The 21071-nt window shown below is 41.6% G+C and overlaps 1 protein-coding gene and 1 long non-coding RNA gene across 3 annotated transcripts in view; one reads left to right on the forward strand and one right to left on the reverse strand.

Moving 5' to 3' along the window:
- The window catches only part of SRFBP1 (serum response factor binding protein 1), a 43271-nt gene that overhangs the window by 13041 nt on the left and 9159 nt on the right, over positions 1 to 21071 (reverse strand). For both annotated transcript variants that reach the window (XM_081930709.1, XM_081930710.1), the window contains exons 2-3: positions 9932 to 10020; positions 8825 to 8897 (exon numbers count right to left, since the gene is read on the reverse strand). In XM_081930709.1, coding sequence (XP_081786835.1) covers positions 8825 to 8897; positions 9932 to 10020 — 162 coding nt within the window. The remainder of the gene's footprint in view (positions 1 to 8824; positions 8898 to 9931; positions 10021 to 21071) is intronic.
- On the forward strand, positions 19940 to 20967 carry LOC309380724. Its single transcript, XR_014173078.1, has 2 exons — positions 19940 to 20131; positions 20500 to 20967. It is a non-coding gene; the product is annotated as an uncharacterized lncRNA (long non-coding RNA).

Raw genomic sequence — 21071 nt, forward strand, 5'->3', positions numbered from 1 at the left:
TACAATGCAGGGGTGCCAACCTGAATAAAATATTGGGGGGGGGGGCAGGTAAGCCCCACCCTGCATAATCAATCACATGATACAGTGCGCACACAAAATTTGAATGGGAATGCCCATCAACTTTGTGGGGGTCCGCCCCCCCAAATATTTCATTGTGGGGGTCAAAGCCCCCACAGCCCCTGGGAGTTGGCTCCTATGGTACCCTGATGTACTTCTGTATCTTGGCAACTCCATACAAGACATAATTCAAGTAATGGGTTGAGCAGTGGATTGAACCTGCAGTTCACCGAGTATCATTTAAAATGTTCTTAATTCTTCCACAATATGCTACAATATGGAGAATGGCTTAGGCTAATTCAGTTTGTGACTTTCGTTCCAGTATTCTATTTTAAAACTTGTTGTTTATTGTCTGGTTGTTGGTAAGAAATGCAAGTAACACATCACATCTGGAATTGCAAATTTAAAATAGCAAGGGGATTTTTTCCCCTTTTGGTCATAGCAAGGTGATGAAAGTTCCAGCCGTCTGATAGCTACTGTGGTCAAATTCACACCAGGTTTTGCAGATGGGAATGTCATTTGAAGTTTTGGTGCCAATTGGGGAAAAACATCCTCATGCCTTCGGAGGGAAAACACACCCACCCCACTTACTAGCTTTACAATAAACTTCACCCACAAGGAGTTCCAACACCACCTCCACCTAACCTAAAGGAAGAATCATCAGTTAAGACTAATTTGAACTTGATACCCACTACAGTTGTATCTTGAATCTCGAATGACTTGCAAGTCAAACATTTTGGGTCCTGAACGATGCAAACCTGGAAGTGATTCTTCTGGCTTGCGAACGTTCTTTGGAACCCAAACGTCCGTTGCAAACTTCCAGAACGGATTCCATTCGACCTCTAAGGTACAACTGTATCTCCAAGTTTATATTTAAGGCCAACACTGAATTAACAAAGAAGAATTGAGCATGCATCTTGTGTGATGTCACAGAAATAGCGTGTAACTGATAAAGTTGTGCAGTGGACCTGGCCTAAAATCACAACTCAAATAGAGCCAGCTGAGCCAAGTCACAATCTCTCTGGTTATGTTTCCAAGCTTCTCTGTAAAATGAGAATGACCAGCTCAGGAACTCCACGGTACAACCATCTTAGCCAGATTAAATTAGGTACAGTACCTTACAGCTGACTGGCAATGACTTCAAGCCTCACTTTTGGCAGGGGCTAGCTATGCTACAGAGTTCTTGACAGGCTGATCGGCAGCCTTGTGAAGGGCACCTTAAGACTACTGACTGCTCCTTGGCAGTTTTCTCACAACGCAGATGATGTTACAAAAGACATTAACTATGGGGGGGGGGGGAGTGGTTTGGAGAAAACCACCTCACAGACCATATGGGGCCATGATGAGCCTAGTTAGGGCTGCCGGGCGGAGTTTTCCAACTCCTATGGTAAGGAATGCAACCCTATGGCCCAGGGAAATCTTAGTCTACAGGTGTAAAGAAAAGAAACCCACAAATATCTTTACACACAAAGTAGACAGATGTAGGCAGGCTGCTAAAACACTTTGCTCTGTTGACAAGAGCTGTTATTTATCAAAGTTTCATAAACTATAAAATAGTTTACCAGTACATCAAATTTAAGACGAAATTTAATCTTAAAGTAAACTTATGCACTGGTATTTCTACCGATAACAATGGCATTATTTCAATGTACTAAATCGACACAAATTTATCTCCTGCTGCTAGGAATCCCCACTCACTTAAAATTCAGCCACAATACCATTCCAAATAATGACAAGAATCCAAATAAGCATAATTCCTTTATAAAAACTGGAGGTTGTATTCAATGTTACTCAGAGTAGCCCCACTGAAATTAATGACTATCTTTGGTTCATTCATTTCAGTGAGTCTTACTTGGCGGCAACCTTCAGAGTTGAACTAGTCTTTCTTCAAAACCAACAAGTAATGCAGTTTGCGATATGGAACAAAGGTATGTTGTTAAAATTATACCAAAAAACCCATTAATTTTTTTTAAAGGCCTTGGGCATGCATATGCCCTTAGAATCCCTAAAATAACCCCTTTGGATAATGCTTCCTTTTAAACTAAACTCTACTGGCTCACATATAGATTTAAGACTGTAATTCTGTGCATACTTACTTCGAGTGCTCTGTAGACTGATATCTGTGGTCTTATATATACTAGCCTTTTGCACTCTTGTCTGATGTTCCTAACCCTTCTTTTAGACTTTCTTAGCTTCTTTTGGACTTATATATATATTCTGTTTTAACTCCTTTTGGTGTTTTGTTTTGTTTTTTAGATTTTATATGATTTTAAATTATTGTACCCCTCTTTCCTTATGCTGGTCTATGACTGTAATAAAATGTCACTATTGTTGTTGTTGAAGTTGTTGAATTTGGGAAAAGCACCAACAAAATCAGTGAGATACAATTCAGATACGTACAAAAGTGTTGGCACAGTTAACTTTTCAAATGCAGTGACATGTTCCTAAACTTATTTTCATGATTTTAAAAGGCTTCCAAGACAAAATGGAAGCAATGACTTCAGCATAAAGTTTAACCTGGAAACTATGATATGCGCATTTTAGACAGTGTAACTAGAGGAACGGTTTCAGCCCCATGGTTCCCATTCAAGTCAGTAGTCACATATAGGAAATATAATTAACCGTCTTTCCTCTAGGATGAAAACATTCGTTTGCAAGACCGTAATTTTGTGGTGATTTAAAAAGCAGTCGCTCTCCAAACTGCTCTTTGCAAGCTACTGCAGAAAGTATTTTGGTTATCGATGCTACAAAAACCAAGTTGGACAAAAGGAAAAAGCTGGGTCATAACATCATTCAGTGGGGCAATCACAAAAACCAAAATTGCAATGTTTGAACATTCCATTTCCTTAGCAATTCTTCAGTTGTGTATGTCAGCATTCGCTTGGGATAGTATCCTCTAATTTTTCCTTGAAATGTGTTCCACATCACCGTCCCCAAAGTCAAAATCAAATTTCAATTATAAGCAATATCAGGATTAAAGCAAGAACAAGCTTTCCTAGTTTTGATATGTGGGCATGTACTTAGGTAGTAACTATCACCATAAGTAGTTTTCTCTTTAATTTTCAAATACAGTTGTACCTTGGATCCTGAACGCCTTGGTACTCAGACATTTTGGCTTCCGAATGCTGCAAACCCGGAAGTGGGTGTTCTGGTTTGTGAACGTTCTTTGGAACCGGAATGTCCAACAGGACATCTGCGGCTTCCAATTGGCTGCAGGTAAAGCCAATCCATACTCATTATGACCTAGAACTTGAACAGTCCACTAAAACCCTTTCTGGCAGAAAATGGTATTACAGTTGGAAGTCCTAAAATTTAGATGTTATGGTATTTCACTGGCATAGGTATAACTGTAATTTAGCTAGCCACTGCTCTTACAAGTACATTCCATGAAATATTCATGCCACTTTGTAAATGTAAAGTAGAAAAAATCCTTCGCTTGAAAACCCTGCTGTAAATTCATAGGTAGTACATAGTTCTGTCTCCTTTTTTTCTTCAGGAAAACTCTAAACTCCACTTGGTAGCAAATTTAGAATTCAAGTTCAAGAAGTAAAAAGGTAAAGGTAAAGGTACCCCTGCCCGTACGGGCCAGTCTTGACAGACTCTGGGGTTGTGCGCCCATCTCACTTAAGAGGCCAGGGGCCAGCGCTGTCCGGAGACACTTCCGGGTCACGTGGCCAGCGTGACAAAGCTGCATCTGGCGAGCCAGAGCCGCACACGGAAACGCCGTTTATCTTCCCGCTGGTAAGCGGTCCCTATTTATCTACTTGCACCCGGAGGTGCTTTCGAACTGCTAGGTTGGCAGGCGCTGGGACCGAGCAGCGGGAGCGCACCCCGCCGCAGGGATTCGAACCGCCGACCTTTCGATCGGCAAGTCCTAGGCGCTGAGGCTTTAACCCACAGCGCCACCTGCGTCCCGTTCAAGAAGTACTTATTAAATATATAAATGAAGCCATTTTCTTGCAATCATATTTACCAACATGGCACAGGCATTGAAAAACAACCGCAAGAATGCTTAAAATGGTTGCGATTCAACCAGAGAGAAGAGAAAAGCAGCAAAAGTAGTCGGAACACAGAGCAGATTTTTAAAATTCCATTTTGGACACAAGGCAAGCCATTAAGCTGTTTTGGATTGTATTGGCTGTCATTACCCAATAATTAAGAAAAACAAACATTATTTATGACCCTGCTCCCTGAACTGACTTCAGAAGAGACAATGCGGAGCATAAAAATTTCATCTTGAAGGCATTTGTTCTTCTCTTGTGTGATATTAATACTCTTCCTTGCACAAAGCAAAAGTTCAAGCTGCCATAGGCATTCTAATCTGCTTATAATTTGCCATCCTGCTACAGCAGCTCACATATAGAAAAAAGGCAACTTGTGGCAACTTCACACACAGAAGGAAGCGCCTTCATGCCAGGAACGTATGCATCTCGCTGGGAGGAGAGAAACACGCAAATACACCCCCCAAGCTTGCGACTCATTCCAGAAACATTTTTTTAAAAATGCAACTCTCTTTGTCTCCTTATCTTTGTCTTGCATGTATCACATTATAGGCACAAAAAGTGAACATGCATACATGTACAACTGCAGCCATTCTAAAGCAGGCAAGGGAGTTGCAAGGAAACTATACAGCTTGGCTCCCCAACAAATTGGCTCCCAAATGCTGCAAACCCAGAAGTTTGTGTTCCGGTTTGCGAACATTTTTCGGAAGCCGAATGTCCGATATGGCTTCCGATTGAGTGAAGGAAGCCATGCCTTGGTTTTTGAAACCGTTTCGGGAGTCAAATGGGCTCCCGGAATGGATTAAGTTCGAGAACCAAGGTACCACTGTATTGTGAAAGCAAGGCAGTACTTTGTTTCCTGAATATGTACAATGCCTCCTTTTTAAGATTAACAGGTTGCTGGTGGCGGAAGGCAGTCCTGGAGGCAGTAAATCAAGGTGTTTGAGAACCAAGGTACCACTGTATTTGCAGACAAATTCATACCTAACTTTGAACCATCGGAGGCAGATTATTCTTGAAATTTCTTTAGCTTTAATGGTCAGCTGTGTTGATACTGATGTGCGCCTTAACTGTTGTTAAGGCAGGAAGAGGGAATTTATTCCTTGCCAGGACCATGGAATCTTATGGCAAGTTCCCAATTTCTTAATTAGGGTTTGCGGATCATAGGCAACATTCAACTAATACACAATATCAGCAGATCCATGGAAATCAATGAACTTAAGTAACGTAAGTCCACTGATTTCAATGGGTCTACCGTGAGTAGGGATTAGCTGGGCATCACCTCAGCTCTGTTACACTGGCCCAGAATGCTCATTTCAGAACAGTGACATGGGTTTACATAAAAACTTGTAACATGTCATGTGATATATTTTGTGAAATAGGATAAATTGAATCAATGAAGGCCAAATAATAGTATTATTGTAATCCACCCTCTTTTTCTACAAATACATCTTATATGTCCAGTTTGGACATCCATAAAATAAATCACGTACAGAGGAAGAACTAGCAAGGTTCATAGCGTTCTTTGTCTCTTTCCTGTATTTTAAAATAAATGTTTTATACAGTTTTGGCAAAATGAAGCCTGAAGAATCTAAAAACAGTTTTCTGTTCCAATAGCTTCAAGAACTCCTGCAAACAATTAACCCAGTTTTTTCATCCACGTAGCTAGAATTTTGAACCAATGTTGTTTGCCTGCAAAGAGGATATTTCTAGCTTTTGAGTTTGGAATGTTTGGGATTTCTGAATCATCTGATTACTACATATGCCTATTAGTCCTCTTTTAATAAATATAAAGTGCAAATATCAAGGGGGAAAGCCCCTTGGACCAGACCACACTGATGTCATAAGAACAAACCTGCCATAGAGAAAAACTTTAATCTTTTTAACAGTTTGTGACAGGACTTCTCAAGTTCCATCAAATACATACCATCATCTGGCTGGTATTCATTTTTCAAGTGCAAGTGCCTAAATCTTATCGGGTACCATACACAGTGACTACTGAACAATTCTTCATATGTAACTGTTAGCACCTAGCAGAATGTGTTAACCCCCAAAAGTATTTTACATTAAAATAAAAAACAGGTAAACTCACAGCCCAACATGACATGAGATTAAGAGGGCTCGACACACAGCGGTCTGTATTTCAAATTTTATATAATGCAAGTTACGTTGCAAAACAGAAATGGTTTTTTTTCCAAGCTGAAGCTGTTTTTGCCCCTGAATCTATTTCGAAATCTGTTTCGCAAAGAAACTTCATGTTTACATATGAAAGAGGTACAAACATAATGAACTTCACCTAGAAAAAAGCTTGACCAGGCATAGGCAAACTCGGGCCCTCCAGATGTTTGGGACTACAATTCCCATCATCCCTAGCTAACAGGACTAGTGGTCAGGGATGATGGGAACTGTAGTCCCAAACATCTGGAGGGCCTCAGTTTGCCTATGCCTGAGCTTGACAGTAGGAGTTATAGAATCTTTCGGGCAAAGTTCATTGTAAAATGTGAGAGCCTCTGCTTGAATGTTTGCAACCAGGATCGAAGCAAGCAATCCCTTCAATCCCGTGAACTGCTCCCAAACTATGGAATGCACTATAGGCACAAGACGACGACAACAGAACTGGATGCTTCACTGGCCACGGCAGAGAGTGTTTTCCTGCCAGGGATGATACTGGATTCCAAGTCCAAGAATACTGGTAGGAAACAAACTTTACACATAATTTCCACAAACAAAGAAGCCTTTTAGGGCACTTTGGGTCTGGTAGTCTCAGTCCCATCAACAGCAGGAGAAGACAACCTAAGGAGCCCAAGGCGCACTCAATGCCTCAGCCACTTTTCCTCCTTTCACCAAGGAAAGTTTCCAGACCTTGGAGCAGGGAAAGGAGGTTGACAATTTTGGCAAGGGCTGCTTTGTGTGTGTCCTCTAAGCATTCTGCAAGTGCTCCAAATGCAAGCTTGCAACGGTTCACTTTAGGAGTGCTTCAAAGTTTCAGAGGCTTGACACATTTCAAGGACAGCAACATGCCGAAATTCCAATTCAGTGGTACCTCGGGTTACATACGCTTCAGGTTACAGACTCCGCTAACCCAGAAATAGTGCTTCAGGTTAAGAACTTTGCTTCAGGATGAGAACAGAAATCGTGCTCCGGTGGCGCGGCAGCAGCAGGAGGCCCCATTAGCTAAAGTGGTGCTTCAGGTTAAGAACAGTTTCAGGTTAAGAACGGACCTCCGGAACGAATTAAGTTCTTAACCCACGGTACCACTCTATTAATGGTACAGGTAATCAGTATTTCTGGTTTCTGCAGGGAACTGGATATCTGAAACACAGCATCAAGTTTCTGTAATGCAAGTCCGTTTGCTTGTCCAAAAACATAGCTGTGCCCTGCAATTCCACAGATACTAAAAGCCTTCATTTTTGATGGAATGAAGAAAGGGCAAGATAGCTAAAAGACAAAGGGCTGGATCCATAATGGCTATTTCTTCAATGGAAGAGTTCATTCATAGAAGGCATTGGGTTCTGGTTCTGTCCAGAGGAATGGAAAAGGATTTCCACTGACTTCCCCTTTTGCCATGCTGTCTCTAGAGCTCCTGCAGGTCTCCAACCCTATGGAGCAGTTTTCAGGAGGTGTAGGGGTTGTCGGAGAAAAGGACAAATAAACTAAAATCACTTCTTTCTTCCAGTGCCAGTGAAACTCTGCTAAGCAAAATTCTGGATCCAACCCAGTTCTGCTATTATTTTGTGTGTGTTTTTGGCTGTAGCCTGTCTCAGAGAGACTTAAAATAACATTTCCTTATTTCCCCTCTTTTAAAGTTATCTTCTTCTTCTTTGGCGATCACAAAGACCAGTGCATTTGCTATGTGCTTTGAAAACTGCTGTATACATTTTAAGGCAATTCTATAGGCACCAAAGTGGAAGCTGTTTAATCTACTTTTCATTAATAATTAGTTCTTAAATACTTCCAAGAACCAGCATATTGTGTAAAATTACTATAGCTCACCTGTTTAGAAAAGTAAACTATGCATTCATTAGCAGGGGAAAACAGCATTCCTGCAGCTTAATCTTATGGCTAATTTGAAAGACCAGGCTTGCACTTTGACGTTTAAAGTTATAAATATTGTACGAAGAAAAGAGACTGTAATTAAGCTATTCATTGCTACAAAAAAGACCTGTTATTCAAAAGCCTGCCAGACATTTACTGGCTCAGCATGTCAGTGTAAGAGAAGTAAAAGAGCCTTGCAAATGCTAATGAATACCCTGGCTTCAGAAGAGAAAAAATACTTTGGTTTCAGTCCATTTTGTCAGTTACTGCTTTGCACATTAGAGCAGTGACAGCATTGCAGAAAAATGTAAGGAGTTGGCAAGTGGGAAGACTAGGAACTATGATGTCAACCACCAAAATGTCCATCGCATTTCTGAGCAGCAGAGGCACTTAACAGTCATCATTCAGTTCAGGAATTAAAAATTGAGGCACACTGGTCTGTTGGAAACAAATGCTAGTTTAGCTTGGCAACACGTACAAGTCAAATTAGTCTAGCACCTTGACAGTTACACCAATAAAAAGTAAAATATAAATTTAAAAATAGTCTCCCACCACGTTTGTGGTCTGTTGCTCTCCCATATGTTCTATTTACAGCCAAAACTAGTCCATACAAAATCTGAAACAAATTTATTTGAAGTGGATTTTTTTTTTTAAAAAAAAAGGCCTGTACAGATGTTTGTAATTTAAGCAGTTTGTAGACTAGATATCCAAAGGCATATGCATAGCGTTACCTTCATGGCATGAATTTCTTCCAGTAACCTCTCTGCACGTTTATGGTTTTTCAATACTGCATCTTCCGTGCCCCTGAAAGAGGAAGGTATTTAAATAATATTGCAATACTACATATGTTATGTTCCGTTATTATTCACTGTAAAATAATTCATGGTAATAGTTACCAAGGCCTGGTGCAGTTCTTTTTTCCCCTTTTCTTTTTTGCAATCTCTTATTCATGGTTAGGAAATGCAAAAGTTGCACTGGGAGCATAGTGGAATGGTTTGCACATCATATGAGTGCAGAATGGCAGCTAATCCAAGGTCTGACTTAGCTTGGCTACAGGACAGTGGTGTAGCATGGGCTGCTGGCACCCGGGGTGTGTGTGTGAGAGAGAGAGAGGGGGGCAGCCATGCCAGCCGGAGCCCTCACTGCCAACTGAGCCATGGCGGTCTGAGTCGGCAGCAAGTGAGGTGAAGTGAGGGGAGGGGAGGAAGAAAGAGATTCAAAGCTGCCATTTGAGGACAGACCTGAGGGCTGAGGTGCCCTGTTGGCAAAGGAGACAGCTCTCTCCTTGGTGGTGGTGCCCTCCCCCTTCCTCCCTCTCGGCCGGCTCAGGGCACACATGGGTGGCCCTTCACCAGCCACGAGGAGGAGGAGGCGGCACTGCTGCCCCAGCCCGCAAGGCCTGGACCAGGTGCAGCTTGGCTTGCCTTCTCACTGCTCCGAACTTGATGAGGACCCCTGGCTGTGCCCCCTCGTCGTGCCCCTTCAAAAATCTGTGCCCAGGGCCACGGCCGCCCTGGCCCTCCCCACACTATGCCCATGGTTGAGGAGGAGATTCCTTAACCATGATTCCAGGCTTGGACAGTGCATTGGCTTAGCTACCAAAGGGACCTGGAAACTCCAAAACACGTTATAGAAAATGAAAGAATGTGGCGACTTGGGACTACTGGGGAGGCTGCAGGAAGAAATAAGTCATCATGGCAAGAGGGATATTTTTTGGCCAGAGAGGGGCAGGGGCAAGGGGTTGCTTCCCACTTTCCTGCTAGAAAGAGCCCTTAGCTCCTACTACCAGTTGCCCTGGGACTGCAGAAAACCATAAAAAGAATAATTGTTAAGCTTACTTTTTTGCCTTCAGTTTTGCAATATGTCTAGTTAGTTTGCGAATTGTCAGCACTCTGACTTTCCTCACTTCTTTTCTCATCTTCACAACCTGTTTTTTCGGGGGAAAGAAAATGCGTTGTAAAAAAACAACAACCACCAATAGCATATTTTGAATAAACACTCAAAAGTTTACAAACAGCTTTGAGCATAGTTAGCTCCCTTGCTTAACAAAAGACTGAATTCAGTTTTTCTGCTAAAAGTCAAAACTGCTTCCAAAAACAGCCAGCCAGTTGAGGAACAAACCAAGTCTCAAAACATGTCTGAGTTCTGAAAAGAAACAAGCCATGAAATAGCCAGGACATTCCTATGCAGTCATGTTTAATTTTCTTAGACCTAGGCTTGGCTATAGGTGAAGACAGCTTATTTGTGTTACATGTTCATTTATGTACTCACACTACCACAAAACACCTGTACTTTCTTCTAAGTCTTCTACAGAACAAGACTTCCTTCAGTTAACCACATGAATGTTTTAATTTAAGATGATGTTAATGCAAACCTGACTCATTCTTTGGTAAAACACTCTTTCAAATTCCATTTCACAGAGAAATAGACTGTTTTCTGGTGCAGTGAATGGACTAAATGGGCACTGACAGTCAAGAAGACCCAAATTTTATCTTAGATCAAACATTTCTAGGCAACCCTATAAATTCCTACAGCACTTCCATGATGTCTTACAGCATGAGGTCAGCATGCAATAAATAGGTAAAAAAAAACAAAATGAAGCACAAAGACAGGGTTAACACCTTAATAAAAGCAACCCATATAAATAAGACAGAAATCACCACACCCCAAAGTTAAAAATAGAATGCTAGCCTACCCAAGTTATTTAAAGTATGTTTAATAATAAAAAATAGCAACACTAGCCTCTCTTACAATGGTGCCATAGTTGAGGTCATTGCTTTGAGAAACTGAAATGTGGTAGTCGTACCTTGGATCTTGAATGGCTTAGTTGCTTAACATTTCGGCTCCCGAACAATCGAAAGCCGGAAGTGAGTGTTCCGGTTTTTGAACTTTTTTGGAAGCCGAACGTCCGGCGCAGTTTCCGATTGGCTGCAGGAAGCTCCTGCAACCAATCAGAAACTGAGCCTTGGCTACTGAATGTTTTGGAAGTCAAACGGACTTCCGGAACGGATTCTGTTTGGCTTTCAAGTTACGACTGTATATGAACACTAAATTCTAACCAGAGAACACCACCAGATCTAGACTTTGTTCTCACTGATGGATGAACGGAGGTGACATGCCAATTTCTCCTATAGCGCCTCACACCCTCGAGGTAGGGAGGACTGGTAAATACTGCCTCTCCCTCCCCTTCCATTAATAGGAGCCTTCTGCTGGATCAAAAGTACACAGATGGAAGCTCTTCCATTCACAAAAACGTAAGTTTGGATCCAACTCAGTGAAAAGCTGCTATGTGGCAATGTGCGAATGCGTGTGTGTATCTAATTTAATTCCACTATGATCAAAGCCGATTTGGATATAACGGTGTTTTTTGAAGCCTACCTCACAGACTCAACGCTAGAAAGGAACTTGGAACGCATTTTAAAGTAGCCCTTTCAGCTTACTCCGTATTTCTATTTACTTGCCTGGAGAGCTGCTGGTGCCAATTCTGTAGGGAGAAGCAGAACAAGGAGTCCATTTCTATCTTTCTCCGGGAAGATAGGGAAGGCCTCTGTGGGAAGCAAGTGGCTTTCAGAAAACTGGTACATCAGTTAACTGATAGTCAAATAAGGTCAAATGACTTCCTATTTATTATATGCTCACAATGAAATATCCAATGGAATAAAAAAAAAATGCCACTTTGAAAGTAACACCTTCTGTTTTTAATAGAGTTATAGGGTCATTTGTTAACAAGGACAGAAGTGAGGGATTTACAGTCTGAGGGGTGGGGAGCTAGTCGTACAGCAAAGTTTCCCGCACTATCAGCTATAAATGCAAGCAAGAGATCCGGAGGGTGGCAACACAAGAACGGGGCCTTCTCTACAGTGGCTCCCGTCTGTGGAATGCTCTCCCCAGGGAAGTTTGCCTGGCCCTTTCATTATACACCTTTAGGTGCCAGGCAAAAATATTCCTTTTTAACCAGGCCTTGGTTTACTTTGATTGACATCTTACGCCCTTTTAAAATGTGGTTTTGTGTGTTGTGTTGGTGGGTCACTGGGTTGTTGTTTTTATTTTTATTATATATTTTGTGGTTTTATATTCTGATTTTTTTCTGTGAACCGCCCTGAGACCTCCGGGTGTAGGAGGCCCAGTTGGTAGTGCTACCTGTAGCTGCTGCCCAGTTGGCATTGACCAGGGACTGGGTTAGGGATTGCTTCCATTTGTGGAATGCCCTCCCTGGTGAGCTGCTTCTGCCTCCTTCATTGCTGACTTTCAGGAGAAAATAAAAAACATCTATTTCTAGCCAGGTGTTGGATGGGATACTACTGACCATGGCAACCTTGAAATTAGCAACTATGAAGATACGTGATAGTGTTTTTAGATGTTCTAAATGTTTTTTATTTTAAATTGCATTGCCTTAAATTGTAAATTGTATTGCTTGCGGTCCTTGGAAGCGCAGGCTAGAAATTTAATAAAAAACAAATAAGTAAAATGTCACTATTTCCTCCCCTAAGACCTGGGAAAATATTTATTAATATTACTTGCTACGGGAGGGGTAGTTTATTATTCAAATTCCGACTCTGTAGACACTTCCTATTTGTTTAGTAGTGGGAAGTATAAGTGTAACAGCCAATTCCAAACCATCAGCGTGACCTCTTATTTAAGGTTGGGGGGAAAAGGAGTCAAGTGAATTTGCAAGGCTTGTTTTCCTTTTCCTTGTGACAGTCTCCAAAAAGACAGCCTCCCTCTGGGAAAATGCACCCCATGTGGAACAAATATTGATGTAAAATGATACTAAAACTAAAACCCTTTAAAAACACTTTATTGCAAGGTAGAAGTGTTTGCATATTTGAAACCAATTGGGTCAGGAATTAGAAATTTGGCCAGAGTGACCATGTCATGCTACGGTTCCATCTTACTACCGTGCAAACAGGAAGCACTGGCTTGCAAAAACACTTCTGCAGAGTCAAAATTTAAATAAACGATGCCTGTAATAGCAAGTGATTGTCCATAAATATTATCCCTGATAGTGTTTATAAGGAAAAAGGCTCAACGCACACAGCTTAAAATAAACTATGATGTAAAAAATAAAAATATTTTAATCGGAACTCACTAGGCCACTCTTTTAAGTACGGATATGAAAATGGAGTTTATAAACAACAAGTACTCAAACTAAACTTGGGGTTCCCATCAGTTGTTTTTGGCCACTCTAGATAAATGTTTCTCTGCCAAAACTTCAGGGCCAAACAAGGCCCATCTTCTTTCCTGTACCTGCCCATCCAACCTGTTCCAACCAGATTTCCAACGTTATCCTAAGGAATCAGGTGCTCAGATTTGTACATCTGACTTGTCACTACAACATTGCTCCCCAACAAGGGACTGTGCCTTGGATTTTGACACGTCTGCAGCTGTTAATACATTCTCTCTAGCAGGAATAGCTGCACAAGTTCAATTCTTGCCTGTCACAGATCTGGCAAACTGACGGCAAACCCACCTACTTCCATGGATACGTTAGCTGATATAGATGAAAAGTTCACAAGCTATAATAAAAACAACAACAACCAGGCATAGGCAAGGCCCACAATTTAGAGAATCACAGCAGATCATTACGTACTCAAACATATATTTTTAACTTCCTATCCAATATTTAATTTATTCTTTCCAGGACTACGTGTGGAGACATGGTATATTTTTAGGAACCCATTTAACCAAAGGTCAACTAACTGCTGGCCATGAATGCAAGAAAGAGGACACACCCTGTGGCGTAATAACATATGGACATGTTATCTTATACTGATTTGGCACATTAATTCAAATCAGTATAATGTGGAAAAATCAGCTGCTGTCCAATATCTCCGGCAAGCTTATTTTAACCAATATGCTTCCAATTTCTCCTTTTTCCTTATCTTCTAAACACGTGTTTGGATCAGCAATGAGAGAGTAAAGGTAATAAAGTGATGCCCAATCCAGACAAGATGGAGGCAGAGTTCTCTGGAAGTGCAGTTTACTAAATTACTGGGATTTCCCACAGCCTGACAGAGCTATTAGATCTGACCTTGCATTTAGATGCCAAAGACTGGCTCAAAGAGGATTTCACTGGCTTCGGTGGGGTGTTAGCTGAAGCCACTTCTGGGTTAGCAGCATGATTACAGTGAAAATTGTATGAATACAATTGTATGATTCTGTAACTGCAAGACCTATTTGTGCTCACCAAACTGGAGGAAATAGCAGAAGGGAAAGGAGCCAAAGACTCTTCCTTTTCCATACAAGAGGGCTTACCTACTGTTAACTGCACATGTATGTGCCTCCTGAATCAATATGAGCTCAGGCACGTCAGCGATGCTGTGCCAGCTGAACAGCTGGCCTTTTTGTGCAATACATAACCTTACATGCAATGACTTGGGTGTCTGGTGGCCTGACAGAAAATGTGAAGGGACTAGAATGTGTCTGGCAAACCAACCAGCTTCTGCAGATCCTACCATTGCCCTCAGAGTCCTGGAAATACCGTATTTTTCTGTCTATAGGACGCCGCCTTGTATAAGGACACCCCCCTATTTTTGGGAACTCAATTTTAGGAAAATGAGGGGAGATGACCCAAAGGTGTTGAGCTGCGGGCAAGAAACACTCCTTAGATCGTTTCTGCATGCAGCGGCATCGGGGCAAGTTGTGCTCCTGGGAGCACAACCTTCTCTGATGCCGCTGTGCGGGAAACGATCCAGGGAGCGCACACCATGCGCAGTGCCTTCGGGGGAATTTGCGCTCTCACCAATGAGCTGGCTGGCGGCGCACCGCTTCTCCCCCTATGCCACTATCCATATATTGGACAACCCCCGTTTTTTGACGTAATTTTTGAGTCAAAAAACCTCATCCAATACACAGAAAAACACGGTAATTGTCTATGGACTTCATTACTCATCTGCCTCCTCTCCCTGCTTAAAAGCTTGGCAGAGAGGCGGGGAAATTTACTGAAACAACATAGCAGCTCCCCTGAAGTCTTGGAGCTCTTGCCAGTAACCTTGGCCTTTGCTGTCGGACTGAATTTTTCGTTGCTGCTCCTCTGCCTTTGCAAGAGCTCTTTCCCAGCTACCGAGTCTGTATTGCTAGGCTGATATAACAAGTGTTTACTTCTTCACTTACATGCAATTTCCTTTGTTGTGTGGTTTGGGGCAAAAGCCAGGACCCTATTCATCCAAGGGGGCTGGTAAAGTGCAAAAGCAAATAGATATCAACTGTGCACATGGTGGGAACACATTGGCTTGGGATGTTTGCGCAGACCGCAGTGCTTTGAAATGTAAACATTAATATTTCTAATGTAAATGTTATTTTCTTAACAATGCAAGATATTGACCTGGGTATGGGGAAATATGTAGCAGATGGTTGGGAAATCCATGCTTGGAACTGAAGATACTTAAAGATGGTTAACATAGCAATTTCAGAGCATCGCAGGGGGAGGAAGAGGAAGGGCAGCATCACGCAAGGTAAGGTTTGAACTGGATTAGAGCCAGATGAGAACGAAGAAAAAGGAAATGGGGATTCATGTTCTAAACTTGGAAATTGGAATGGCAACACTTCTGCGGTCCATATGTCCACCATGCCTCCTCTAGCAATTTCATGTGTAGGTCATTCTTGCGTCATTTTCAAATATCACTTCATTTGACTCTCACCTAATTACTCAGCTGTAATCATGTTTTCCCATGCAGCCAAAACAAACCCGACTTTGAGAAGGCTTACAGATTCAACTTACTTGAGAATGTTAATCAAATGCACTTCCTTGCTTCCTTTCCTACACCCAATGGAATCCCAAGCATCTGATTATTCCACTCATGACAACTGTGGCGCAGCGAGTTTAAGAAAGAAAAAAATCTAGCAGAGCCTAGTCAACTAACAAACTGCAGAGAAGTTTAAGGCATGCTTTAGAGATTGCGGAGGGTGATGGAATGCTAAGAGGGTGTATTAAAAGGACTCGCTGGATCACAGCCAAAGATTATACATTGTAAAGACCTTGTAAGGGGTGGCAAATATTGGAAAGATGTATTGCATTAGAATAAAATGTTATGCTTGGCTACTTTGGGGGCTTGCTTTAAATCTGAAGAGAGAGAAGGGGTCCAACCTAAGCGAACCCGCAGCCAAGAATTTAAGAACATTCATAGGAAAGTCTGACCAAAAGGGGAAAGAGCTCTCATGAACGGTACAAATCTATAGCTTAAAGCGTATCACCATGGGGAGGTCAAAGTATGAAAACATTAACACCAACCTGTGTTAGGATGAGAGCGACATTCTGTTCTTGAACACCCAAGTAGTAAAAAAGAATCAAGAAAAACTGACACTGAATTTATAGTAAAAGCCAAAGGACACTATTAAATCACTTAGATATATACATCTTAGAATATACATCTATAAAACAACTTAAAATGCAGGTTTGACTATGATTCTAACAATGTTAACTTGGAAGCCATTCAGTGGGACACCATTCCTATCGCACCTCAAGGCATATGACCACTGAGCCCACAAGACATCAGCACTCGGTGACCATCCAACTGCTGAATATTGTTGCCAAGGTCACTTTCTCAAGTGTCTTCAATGTCATGCACAAAGCTTAATTTTGCACATGGCAGTGGCTACCATCAGCAATCACAGTGTGAATTTGCCCCTAAACAGCCTTTGCATCAGGATGTGAGAGTGGCTTCTCTTAAGACTGGCAAATTTTGGCTTCCTCATTTAATTTTTCCATTCCTGCAATTCACCACAAGATCTCTGTAACTAAGAATTAGTGCCTGAGCTCATTTTTCCTACTCCCCTCCTGTCCATTCTCCTTTCATGTTGTGTCTCCTATGCTGTGAGCCTGAGGGCTGGGACTGGCTTCTCAATGACAATTTGTAAACCACTATACGGGTGGGTTGGTTTTTTGTTTTGCTGTAGAAGAGAAGACTCCCTGGAAAAGACCCTGATGTTGGGAAAGATGGAAGGCACAAGGAGAAGGGGACGACAGAGGACGAGATGGTTGGATAGTGTTCTTGAAGCTACCAGCATGAGTTTGACCAAACTGCGGGAGGCAGTGGAAGACAGGAGTGCCTGGCGTGCTCTGGTCCATGGGGTCACGAATAGTCGGACAGGACTAAACGACTAAACAACAACAACATAGGGGTGGCTTGGCTTTTTGTTTTTTTTGCTGTAGAGCAAGATAAACTGGTGAAATAACTAAGTGATCTGGCATCAGGTAAAGTAAAACTTTTCTCTCACTCAAGTTGCCCTGCTTTGTTCCCACAGGCTAAGTCTCACTCCCTTCCTCTTCCCCCTAGACAGCCTTACCTGGACAATCTTGTTAAGAGCACTGGCTTTTCTGTACCCATTATTATGCACTCTTCCTTAAGCATCTTGCAAATTGCAACTGGCAGACACTTTGCCTTGGGACTGATAGCAATCTCCAGTCTTAAAACAGCTTTGTCTTGCCAGCATCCTCAGCTTCACTGGCCCCTAGGGAGAGTTTTGATGATGCCAGACACATCTTTTGACAGCAACATGCTTTTTCATGTTGGAAGGTGGTGGTGGTGATGAAAGACAGATGCAGCCGCTCACCTGCTTGCCCCAAAAGCAACTGCTACGCAAGCAAGCATCAAATTTTGCACCTGCTTTTCAAGTTGGTCTGTGGAACCATTAGAAAACAAAGACTAATAACCCATGACTTCTTACATAAATTAGGGTACGAGATAGATGCGGGTGTGTTATTTCAATTACAAGCAGATTTCCCTTCTTCAATTGGAAAAAAATGCTTTAAAAACTAAGGAGGTGAGAAGTATTTCCTTACAAAATGTCTGCCTACTTTGTGGAATTTTTGTAAAACAATATTTCTTCTACTGTTCAGCATTCCCGCATGAAGAGAGTATTGAGTGAAGAAATGTACACAGATAAACTTGGCAGCAGTGCCCCCCCAACTGCTGCCACAATTGTAGGCATTGCAAACTTAAAATTATATACAAAGGAATACCTACACTTAAATCAGTAGTAGATATATTTTAGCAGATTAAATCATTGTGCAAAAAAACAAGTAAATAAAATGAAGATTTATGAATGGTCAGTTCTAAGAGAATGATGTTTTCTGAATTTTAGATTCTAGCCCCCTTTTCAGGCCTCCTTAACTGACATGAAAACAGCTGTAGCAAGCTTTATATAGAACACACATGCTATGGCCACAATTCTCTTAAATTGGCAGTAAGCTATAAGTTCCCTTTCAAACGTGTTGGATTCTTCTTTGCTTTATTCTCATGGCTTGCCTTAATTCAAATATGATAAGCCACCAATCCAATTTGGATGGAATACAAAGACCAAATATAGACCAAATTGCTTCACTTAGCTGAACTTATTTGGATTATAATATGGAAGTCAGTATAATCACTTACAAATTAGCATAATCATCACAGTGAGAGAAAGCTACAGACAAAAAGAAACACACTAGAAAACTGTAGAGCAAAAAGTTAATGAACTGAAATCAATTTGACTTAAGTAATCAGCAATTTGTCCCAATGACTGCAAAGGGAATTTAAGTGCAACTAATTTGGTATGGATACTAATCCATTACCTGCTGTGGTTGCTTTCTTTAAAAAAAAAAAGAAAAAGAAAAAAAGAACTAAGATTGGAACTAAATATCAGTGTCCAACAAAGATTTCCAGTTTGGTGCTTAGCTCTGATATACAGAGCAGAATCACACAGTTGCAAGAAGCAGCAGAAAACAACAGGTACTTCACCTGTTCCCACCACAGCTTATCCCCTGCAACCCTTTCCTCTGTGTAGCTTTTCCCCATCCAAATCAATAAATACTGTAATGATCAGAAAGGTTTTAAGCACCTCCTCTCCACATCCACTGGTTCTCCACTCTGTACTCTCTTTAAATGTCAAAAAGAAACCAAGACTGGGAAGGAAATATCCATTATCCATAAGTTCAATAATGACTCTTGCAGCATGGCATACTTGTGTTCACAGCTGTAGTTATACCTCATTCTAGGGTAGTGTATAACATTATTCCTCCCAACCATTTCTGACAACTGGCATTCCTTGCATACTTAATACTGGCCACCTATATTCCACCATCTATCATGGAGTCGCTGCAAGAAATGATTTTTTTTCTTATGCCAAATACATGGTCTCATAACCAAAACTTGTAACAGCTGACACTCCTAAAATGACAGGAAATATAAAATGGGAATGTTAACCTGGATGTTAAATCTTATTTGCCAAGTCACAAAAATCAAACGTTTTTACTTGTGAACCTAGCTGGTACTATCAACAGCACTGTTTGCTGACTTGTTCAAAAATATCTTGAAGACTGACAAAATCCCTGTTAATGTGGAAGAAACATTGAAGAAAGAACCAATGTCACACTTCACATTCTTTTCAAATGATAAATTACACATTATTACAACATTCCCACATGTATTTGTTTGTTTGATTTATATACTGCCCTTTAAGGCACAAATAAATAGTCAAAATGGAAGCAACAAAATAGTAACCACCTACCTGCAAACACAAAAGGCTGTAGAATATTAATCAGCCGAAGGCCTGGTTAAACTAGCTTCATGTAAAGAAGGCATTTAAATGGCACATTTCAAATGCTCCAAACATAAAAAGATATGCATGTGGCATGATTATCCCCACACTGTACATGGGTAGAGTGTGGTGCTGAGAGAGCAATGAATGAGGTCAAGTTGTTATTATCATCATGATAATTAGAATTTTAGTTGTTTTATCTTCCCCAGGGCAACCTAAACCAAATAGGCAAGTGTTTCTAAAGCAAAGGACAATCAGACAAATGCATGGCAGAGAATTCCAAACCAATTCATTCCTTTTCCTTGTTAGTTTATGGTGAGTTGTGGGGGGGGGGGAATGGAGAGATGGATACAGAGCTGGGGAAGTATAGTGGGGGGCAGAATGTCCCGTTTAATGCCCCAATTTACTTGTGGAGCCTGGGAACAGTAAGCGGCAAGGGGGTCTCTAGACATGTGCAGAGTGTCATGGTTGGGACTATGGTCAATATTTGCTGTGGATTAAAGAAAAGCACAGGGAAGCAGGTGGCGCTGTGGGTTAAACCACAGAGCCTAGGGCTTGCCGATCAGAAGGTCGACGGTTCGAATCCCTGCAACGGGGTGAGCTCCCATTGTTCGGTCCCTTCTCCTGCCAACCTAGCAGTTCAAAAGCGCGTCAAAGTGCAAGTAGATAAATAGGTACCGCTCCGGCGGGAAGGTAAGCGGTGTTTCCGTGTGCTGCTCTGTTTCGCCAGAAGCAGCTTAGTCATGCTGGCCACATGACCTGGAAGCTGTATACTGGCTCCCTCGGCCAATAAAGCGAGATGAGCGCTGCAACCCCAGAGTCGGTCACAACTGGACTTAATGGTCAGGGGTCCCTTTACCTTTACCTAAAGAAAAGCACAGCCAAGCAGGACACAACTGAGGATGACCTACTGAGCATGTAGCTCCATTTAAGCTGAAAGAAGAGATCCTTGTAGCTCAGGGACATAGCTCCCAAGATACATAAGCTCAGTGGTTCAAATTAGTGTTTACACCAAGAGAGTGTAAGCTGTGGTTTGTGCCCCTCTTGTTTTTGACAGGATCAGAAAGTTAAACAAAAAGAATTCTAACCACCATACTGCAAAGCCTTCGCCAGCAGAACTAGAGCAGGGAACCATGCAAAAACAAATGAAATGAACTGCAGAGCCTGGTGAGGAGAAGGCAGGCAAAAGTTGCCATATTTCTACTAAAGAGGTTCAGGAACAACTATTTTGTGATGTGTGGCATGCAGTAGGGGTCACTGAATCAGAAGAGAGACTGAGAAGTGGACTGGGGGGGAACCCTGCATCTTCCCTTCATATGCTGGAAAAACACCAAATTAAATTGAACTGTACGCATCACAGTTTCAGTTATACACAATGTGACTGTTCGGGTTTAGGAATGACATTCAGAGTTTAGTCCCCAAAAAAACAGCCTCATGCCAATTACAAATAAAAATTAAAAT

This window comes from Podarcis melisellensis (assembly GCF_964234715.1).
Source record: "Podarcis melisellensis genome assembly, chromosome: 11".
NCBI lineage: Eukaryota > Metazoa > Chordata > Lepidosauria > Squamata > Lacertidae > Podarcis > Podarcis melisellensis.